Source organism: Leuresthes tenuis, unplaced genomic scaffold (assembly GCF_036924035.1).
Source record: "Leuresthes tenuis unplaced genomic scaffold, fLeuTen1.0.hap1 SCAF_16, whole genome shotgun sequence".
NCBI lineage: Eukaryota > Metazoa > Chordata > Actinopteri > Atheriniformes > Atherinopsidae > Leuresthes > Leuresthes tenuis.
This window is the reverse complement of record NW_027325370.1, coordinates 25,441,638-25,451,231: the sequence shown is the minus strand read 5'-3', so window position 1 is coordinate 25,451,231 and position 9,594 is coordinate 25,441,638. Positions and strand designations below refer to the sequence as shown.

The window sequence follows — 9,594 nt, the reverse complement described above, 5'->3', positions numbered from 1 at the left end:
TTGCTACAAACAGATAAATAGCGACATTTCTAAGTCAGCTTCAAATGACGAACAAAACTAACTGTTTCGATTGCTACAAACAGATAAATAGCGACATTTCGAATTCAGCTTCAAATGACGAACAAAGCTAACTGTTTCGATTGCGACAAACAGATAAATAGCGACGTTTCGATTTCATCTCAAAACGACAGAAAAAGCTAGCTGTCTCGATAAGCTACAGACAGCTTAAAAAGCTGGCCAACTGTGAAGACTATGAGAAATTAAATTGTTGTCTAATTAAAATCCAAATTTGAAAGAAAATGCATTAAGTCAATATTTCAACACTCACCAGATGAGTTTCGCTGAACTCTATTCTTGGAACCCCGGTGGCAGCGACTCAGGACATGTTACCGGTTAGCCCTCCCGTCTCACAAATTAATCGAGGTTCGGAGGCTGGAAATGATCTATTTTTCCAGGATGGCCTGTCGCTTTCCGTGCCTCGTCCTGAACGGCAGCTCACGGGGTCCTACCCCACAACGCCAAATTGTTATGAAAGTTTTCAATCGCTTCCTTCCTAATACCTCTGATGAGCAATGAAATAGAGAAACTTACTTTTTCTGCCGGCCGGCTAAGTTTTTATTCTTCGTTGCAAGGAAAAAGATCAGTCCACACCATTCAGCGGCAATGGTATGAAGAGATACAAACAAAAGGAATACAGAGCATTTATACCTGAGGTGGGGGCTTTGTTCTTTAGATGTGTAACAACATCTCCAGAGGGGGGCAGGATGCAGTCTTGATGATAATTAAGAAACAGGAGGATAAAACAATTATCTTGTCTGAGTGTTAATTAAGAGGTAAATAGTTTAAAACAATTAGCGTGTCTGGGTGATACAAATGGTTAATGTGGATTGGAGAGTCTGTCAGTCCTGAGACATAAAATTTACCATCACAATATTGACCCACGCTCTGCCTTTGGACCACCAACTCTCCTAGCCCTCTTGTTAAGTACCTGACATCTGCCTACCTGTGTTTGACCGTTTCTTGCCTTTGACCCTGCCTCTGGATTGTGGACTTATAATTCTCTCTCTACCTCCCTCAAGTAGTGGCTGCCACCCTGCATCTTCCTTCCTACCAATCAAGCCTCTGTTCAAAATAAAACTATTCTCTGGAACTACTGTGTGTGGTTGACTTTCCCGGTCCTCACTGTTACTCCTTACACTCTCTGAAAATTCTAGCTTCCTCTCAAAGTTCAAAGTTATGCATGTTAGGTGAATTAGTCATTTTAAATTGGCCCCGAGACTGTGAGTGCATGGTTGGTTATCTCATTTGTTTGTGTTGGCCCTGTGATGGACTGATGACCTGTTCTGATTGTATCCTGTCTCTCACCTGATGGCAGTTGGGATAGGACCTTGCTATCCGGCGATTCTGAAAAAGATCAAGTAGTTATGGCAAATGAAAAGTGCAAATTGAAATGAACACTTCAGTCATTTTTATCACAAATATAATATCAGCCACTCAGCATAATCTCTTTAAACTTTGCTAGTATTGACAAAGAATCCACATCTGTCACAGCAGAAATCCTGAGGGTTTTTAAACTGGGGGGAGGAGTTCTGCAAACGTCATACATGTAGGCATGATACCAGATACACGATTCGGCGTATTTTAATTTTCATAGTAGGCTTAACAGTAATAGAATATTCTTGTTAGAATATATGTTATGTATGATGGCTAGGCTATTTTGCAAAAGACACACAAAATATAATACGCATACACCCTATATAAAAATACTAATAAACTATTTTAATAAGTTGAAAAATGAAGAAATAATACATTATACATCCATTTATAAGATAAAACACAATAGAGAAAAGTTATATATCAGAAAAAAAATATCTTTATCTACAAATATCGGAAAAAATGAAAATCTATATCAAGATTGATTCAAATTGGCCTTATAGGCATGAATGGTATCAACCAAACCAAAATACAATTCAATCATAATACAACTACACTGAATAATTTACATTCATTATTATTTAATTACAATCTCTCTAGATCTCTCTCTGAAATAAATGGAAATATATATATATATATCAGAAAAATGAAGACAGACAGATAGATGATAGAGAAATTTTTAAAGTTAAACACAAGAACATGATGCCACCCCGCCCCAAACCATATTTACACAAAGTTGCTCATGAAAGTTTAAATGAGCTAAAAGCCCTGAAAGAGGACTTTTGGGCAGAGCTTCTTTCTCGTGCTCCCTTTCTGCAGGTCAATAGATGTGAGTTTGGCAATGTGGTGCAGCCTTATGACTCACTTGCAGTGAATCCCTCCCTCCTCAAAGCAACTTCCCACTTCTTCCTCATATCTTTGTCTTTGGGAAACAAAGAAAAAAAAACGGGAGATTCAAGAAAGTCAACACAAAAACATTTTAAAAAGGAGGTCAGACTTATTTTCTTCCTTCTTCTTCATATTTTCTTCCTTGAAATTTCTTAAGAAGGTTCGGGTCAACAAAACTCCCATTTTGACGCATATCTGTTGATAATAAACCAAAGCTGCGTAAATTGTAAGTAAGCTCTTTTGCAAACAATTCTATGGTCAAATGTTCTGTTGTCTGTATTTTTAAGTAACTGGGGTGGGTATGAGACATGAGAGGTATATTGCTTTTGTAGGATGAAAGAATTACATGTGAATAATACAGCCTGTGTCACCTGTGTAAAATTTCCTGGTCAGTGTTATATCAGCAATATTTGCATTATTTCTACAAAAGTATTCTTGCGTCAGTTGTAATCTAAGCCCGTGTTATGGAATATATGATTTATAAAGTCTCGGTTGGCCTAATAGCCGGGTGAACATCGGCTATAAACATAGCCTAGCTTAACGTTTGCTGGATACGATTTCAGTGGCGGACATAAATACAGTGCAATAATATTCTATTCACAAAATACAACCAATAATAATGTTGAATCTTACTTGTGAAAAGTAATCCCCCAACCCCTGTTCATAATCGTCAAGAATACAGTGATCTGGCATCTTGAATACTTGTCTATGTACCCATATACCCGGATGACCGGTCCAAGATGGCGGCCATATTTCTCGCGTCCCAGCAGTCGATGCAGTGTCTACCATAGACGCATTGAGCTCTGAATCGTACCAACCGGTTTACAGTACAAACCAGATCTCATGGCATTACCTTTCACAAGTAAAAATGAAAAATTACTTTTGATTGTATTTGGCCATAATAACATCATTTTACTAACAGAATTTGCCGACTTTGTTGCTAATACTAAGAAGTCCCGTGCATAGTACTGTGAATGCCCGCAGTGAAACCAGCCTCCAAACAACCAAGAAGTCTTTCCTATTTAACTAAATTAGCCTGAAATAACTACCCTGATTGTTGTTAGTTGCTTTGTTAACTTTTCTCAAACTATGTAGGTTTCCCAAAGATAAAGAGCTGAGAGAAAGCAATGGTGCGGTCGATGAGGAAATGTGGTGGATCTTCAGACCTGGAGCAACAGGTGTACAAGCAGAGCGGATCCTCTCAAGCTAACCTAAAGGGCAACCAAGCAAATCAACCTTGGCTTCATACAGAATAGTACTTTGGCGGGTGGGTTTCCAACTCCCACTGTACCAGTAAATTGGTCGCGATTTGAGGCACAAGCTCATGATTTCTGTGTTCACACTGTACGGCCCGATCCTCGGGTTCGACCTGAGTGCTCACACTGGCATTAAACAGGAACATTTGCAAAATCGTCCAATTTTATTTATACAAGGCTTTAGAATCGCTCCCCTTCCAGGCAATCATCTGAAAGTGAAACATAAGCCTAGCCATATTAATGTGATATATGTTGTCAATGCCCCCCCCCCCCCGTGTAGATATATGTATGTGTATGTATGTATGTTCATCAATGTGAATATAAAAAACGATTAATCAAAATCATTTACATTTAATGTTAGTGCTCTTTATTCAGAAAAGCTTCATGTCACATCTACATTTCAGGATCTGGTTATTATAGCTATAGATTAAATGATAAATATTTCAATATTTATCATCGCAGTAACAGTGTTACACACATTAGTAACTGTAAACACACATAACATTAGAAAAATACATACGTTGGTTTGGTTTGGTGCTTACCTATGTCCTAAAATTAAACATTTAATAATTTAATAATTTGATAAAACATTTAAAATCATCACTTTAAAAGTAGATACGTTGGTTTTGGTACCTATTTGTTTCCCAAATATATTAGCGTGTCTGTGTGAATGGGTGAATAGGAGGCATTAACTTAAAACCCTTTGTAGAAAGGCGCTGTATGAAGTTCAGTCCATTTCCTTTTATTAGTTTATGGGGCAGATCTGCCACATCCAATATGGCGGATGCGCTGACGTATCGCAGCAATGGACCAACCTGCTCAATGAGGCGTCTATATGGCGTCTACTCTTTATAATGTCTATGGGTAGGATGACCGGTCCAAGATGGTGGCCGTATTTCTCGCACCTCAGCGCACTCTTTATGATGTCTATGTTCACCACCACCAACAACAACAACAAAACTCAGGCATTCGAGAAAGATGGCGAACAAAGAGAAAGATGAAGATATGTCCTTTTACATTTTGTTTGTGATGAGCATGGTTATGGCACAAACGCGATGCACAACGGTGCATTCTCCATTGCGTTGTTTATTTCTTTCCGACGGCGGCAACAACAACAGTAATATCCTCTCCTTCGACTTCCGGGTGACGATCCCGGGAAAAAATCTCAAACATGTCCAGAACGCTTGATCCGATCCACTGCCGTCTACATGCACGTTCAGTGTACATTTGGATTGAGCTATCTCGGGTTCTTAATCCGATCGCAAGTAACCCGATCCGATCCGTTTTTTTGTCAGATTAAGGTGTCTACATGAACTGAATAACTGAGTCTCATTGTAATTTAGCCATTAATCCAATCCGATGGCACTCATGTAACCCCACTGATTGCGTACAACTGCCTCTCATTTGCATTTCATACACAAACATGGGGGCTCTCAAACCAATGTCATAGTGTAGTATCCTTGTTGTATCTTAAGAAATGCAATTAAATGCCATTAGAAGTGAACTGGACTTCAGATTCCCCCACTATCCTGATTCTTATTACCTATTACATTTACATTTGATGATATCAGTACAGGTAGAAAACTCAGCTTGACTGCTTTGTGAAAATTTCAACCATCAAATATTTATACAATTACAAAGACATATGAACTGCCTATTTACTCAGAGAGGAGTAAATAATTGAGGAGCACAAATGTGTTTGGGGAAAATTTTCCTTTCCTCCATATTTTGACTGAATGGGGCTTAAATCTAAATGGCGGTATGAAGGAAATGATAGTATGACAGAATAGTATTCCTTTGCAGCAGTAAAAATGACAGGAAGTGACAGGAAAAACATTAGGAAGTGGTTTCAAGTGGTTACAGAAAAGGAAAATAGGCCAGGAAAAGTGCAAACTAATTTCAACCTTTCTTCAACATACGCATTCAGAATTTTTAAAATGAGAGGGTTCCCATGTTAGAAAAGGGAATTAATGAGTTCCGTGGCTGTTTTGGCAAAACAGAACAGAGAAAGCTGACAATTCAAATATTCTGCCGCTAAATCACACAACATCCACCACCAATAACTGAGGAGAACACAGCAGACCTTTAATTGCATTAGATATTCAATGTCGTCATGTCAGCTTTCTCTGTCATGCACAGCCTGCTTTGGTTCCAATCTGGTACTACATAATCATGTCTGTTTCTGTGTATCTCTGTGTTACGGGGGGATAAGACAAACATCTCATCATATATTTGAGGTGTACAGAGACGTTTGAATGTAATCTGTATTTATGCAAGAAGGACCCTTCTTGTGCTTGTGCTGAAAAATGTTAAAACTGTTGAGGTGCTCTGACTTAGTAGAGAGAAGAAAAAGCAAATTTACATTTCAATCTAGCAGTGAGTAATTAAGTGGCTGAGAAAAGCTTGTCTGTTAACTCTGACCTAAGTTAATTGTAGAATAAAAATGAAGCTATCCCCTGATTTAAGTTCTCACATCGTTTAAAAAATATTGTCAAAGCTGATCCACTGTTCAGAAAGCATCATTCTCATGTGGTACATTTGTTATTTGGAATTTCCAATCTGAACTCTAAGTGGTTATATCACTTGCTTAATGAAAAGTGTTGAGCTTATGAATACAAGCTATTTTTGTGTGTAATAAATCCTGCTGATCATTTGTTTTAACAAAGACTGCATTCCATGGTGGTTGATAGATTGTTTATTTATTTATCTATGCTGCTCAAAAAGAGGGGAAGCTTACTGAGCTAATCATAATTCCTTTAAACAATGTGTGATATCTACTCAGTCAATTTCGCTTCATGTAAGGACAAGACTACAGCACTGTTAAATTTAAGGCTCTATCCAACTGTAAACAGATACTTTTTGAATGCTCTTTGTCCCTCCAGCCAGAGACTTGTGAGCAGAGGAGTCGAGGACAGAGCCAAGGGAGAGAGGTGGTGAGGTGACAGGCATTTATCAAACTGAGACTTTGCTTCGGATCAGTCAGTTTAAACCAAATGACAATATGACGTAAGACATGGTCGCATCATCTAGCTATTGTTTTGTTGCCTTCTGCCGCTGTACTTTACTATAGCTGGAAGATAGGCATCATTAGAGTGTGTGTTTATTTTAAATTCAGTTTTAAAAAGTAGGATCAATATGACACACATCCCGTAAACACTGTAGACAGGAGAAAAGAAAAGACAAACACAAAATATACACAGCTGCTCACCTCCAGGTATATTTGAAGAATTAAGACATCCTTCAAAATATTTTAGTGAGATTGTTTTTCCCGTCACAGGCCGTTGGTCAGAGGAGACAAGGAGGCACAAATTAGATCAATGAAATGATCCTAAAATACTATAAACGTTGCTACTTGTTCCAGCACACCCAGGACATGGAACCACCTGCCAATGTCAGCGGTTTTAAATAGACACCTTCCAAATACCAGTTCGTACAACAGAAGAAACAAAGTGGTGACTGCTGCACCTCTGGTGCGTAAACTAAATCTGTTGATTTATTGTTAAATTCACCTTGCCACCATCCTGGTCGTTGTTGTGCTATGTTGGAGCAGGACCATAATGTTTGATAGCACAATCATGATAAGGTCACTGGTTGAAAGCACACAACGAGGGTGAACTTTATGTACACATGCTGTCACTTTCATGATGTACAAGCCCAGATGGAGTGGTGATTCTGCTGCCAAATGACCCTCTGTAGAAACCAATTGTCCAGTTTGACAGGAACGACTTCTATTAAAAAGCAGCAGCTGGAAAATGAGCAATCTGAGCCAAGCAGCCCAAGTGAGACATTAAAGATAAGGGCAGAAAAGAAGAATGGTTTACAATTTTCCTCTCCTGCGTGAGACACACATACACATCCAAACAAACTGTACATACACTCATACTTTGTGTGTCAATCCACAGACACTGGATCATAAAGATGCTACTAGCAAGTCAAAAATGCTACTATTGAGCAGAAGAGCGACATAACTAACTTTCTGGCACTTTTGCTTTATTAACAAAAGCTGTCCTCTGAAGGTATTAGAGTGCATTCATCCTCTCATATTAATAACCAAATCGAATAGAAATAGAATGGAATAGAAAAATACTTTATTCATTCCCCAGTGGGGGAAATTCAAAATGAGTCAAGTAGCTCAAATTTTTTTCTTTAAAAAATTACAATTTAATATACAATCATTTACAATGATTGTATATTAAAACAATAACAACAATAATAATAATTATAAATGAATACATAAACAAATAAATTTGAGAAAAACATTAAAGTCAGCAATCACTGTTAAAAAGCCTTATGACTGTGGAGATTAAGGACCTCCTGAACCTCTCAGTTTTGCAGCGCAGTGAGATTGTTCTCCAAAACAGAATATAATTTCCTGTACGAATAAAATACTGTCACTTACTCTTCTTTTGTCTTGAACTCTCAGCTCAACCATGAATACAATATTTTGCCTGTCGTTTTAAACTCACTAAAAGACACATCAAATCTGCCAGAAACAGCATGTTGTTTATCCACAGTGCCATGAGAACATATTATCTATCCAGGCATCAGAGAGCACAGGACATTAGTTTACAGATTGTTACAAGAATGTTGTTGCATATTTGATGTAACGGTCACACAAAACAGCTTTCTGGCAGAAACACCTTTACATCACATGGACATATCTCAATGTTATGTAATCATATGAATATCCTTGCATATAACTGATATTTTGATTTGTAATCTTCAGCTTGGTTCTTCCATCTGATTGTAGGGGGGTGGTTATAGCGCTAGAAGTCAACACATTGTCCTTTGTTTGGAAGGTTGCTAGGTCGCTCTACAACTTTCCCAGTTCATGTTTAAAATACTGAACTGCACATCACTCCCAATGTGTTCCTCACTTGGAAGTTGCTTTGGATAATGGTCTCTACTAAATAACTGCTATGTAAAAATTGTGTATTGTCTACAATAACTGGCAACAGACATAAGGGGAGAGGTGAGGTATACATGGACAGATCGAGATTAGTCAAAGGGCTTTAACACAGAGATGTGGATAAATATAGAACAAGCATTGTGTGATAATCTGGAAATTTCCAACCTGCCACTTAGTCAAAACGTAAAACATCACAAATGTTTCAAAACTATTAACATCAGCACCTCTCTGTCAGCATGGTGGGAATTTCTTAAAATTACAAAGTCCTCATGTCTTCCATGTAAGCTTACACCCATCTGGAACAATCCTGACATCCTGCAAAACAAAAAAATGCTAAACTTTACTCTATGGAAGAACAAAGGAATCAAACATCTGGAACATATAATCCAAAATGGACATTTTATTTCATTTGATGAGCTCTTATCACAACATGGGATAGGCAGCAATAAATTCCGAGAATATCAACAACTTAAGTCTATAATAACTAAGAAATATATCCTCCACCAACTAGACTTAGAACTCCCCATTAGGGCAGCAGAATTTTTAAGCATCTGCACCCCAAAACTGCTATCAAAAATATATAAATTATTGTCTAAAATAGATTACACAATGTCTCTATCATCCTCAAAATGGGAGGCAGATCTATCCATCAGTTCTAATTATAACTTCTGGCCACAAATATGTTTGAACACTTTCAGAATGACTCGAAATCCTAATTTACAGCTCATACAATGCAAAATTCTTCACAGAACACATTATACAGGACAAAGGATGTTCAGGATGGGTCTGACACGCTCAAACATCTGCTCACATTGCACGGATAACACACCTGATGATTATGTACACGCTTTGTGGTTTTGTGCGCCTGTCCAGAAGTTCTGGCTTGAGGTCTGTGAGGACCTATCAACATGGCTAAAGTGTAGCATTCCTGCATACTCCACACTGTGCATACTGGGTGACTTAGACAACATCAACATGGAAATCAACTCAGCACACATGGTCCTCACAATGTTATGTATCGCAAAGAAAACTATTCTCATAAACTGGAAAACGAAGAACAATCTGTGTAATCTGGGGGGGGGGGCTGTGTGGATTTGGGCGTCTGGT

The 9,594-nt window shown here is 38.1% G+C and overlaps 1 protein-coding gene across 1 annotated transcript in view; it reads right to left on the bottom strand.

Moving 5' to 3' along the window:
• Positions 1-443: 443 nt before the first annotated feature.
• LOC140271906 (trypsin-3) overlaps positions 444-9,594 on the bottom strand; it is a 34,383-nt gene continuing 25,232 nt past the window's right edge. The window contains exons 9-11 of the mRNA XM_072367210.1: positions 2,300-2,356; positions 1,366-1,404; positions 444-505 (exon numbers count right to left, since the gene is read on the bottom strand). Of these exons, the coding sequence (XP_072223311.1) occupies positions 444-505; positions 1,366-1,404; positions 2,300-2,356 (158 nt within the window). The remainder of the gene's footprint in view (positions 506-1,365; positions 1,405-2,299; positions 2,357-9,594) is intronic.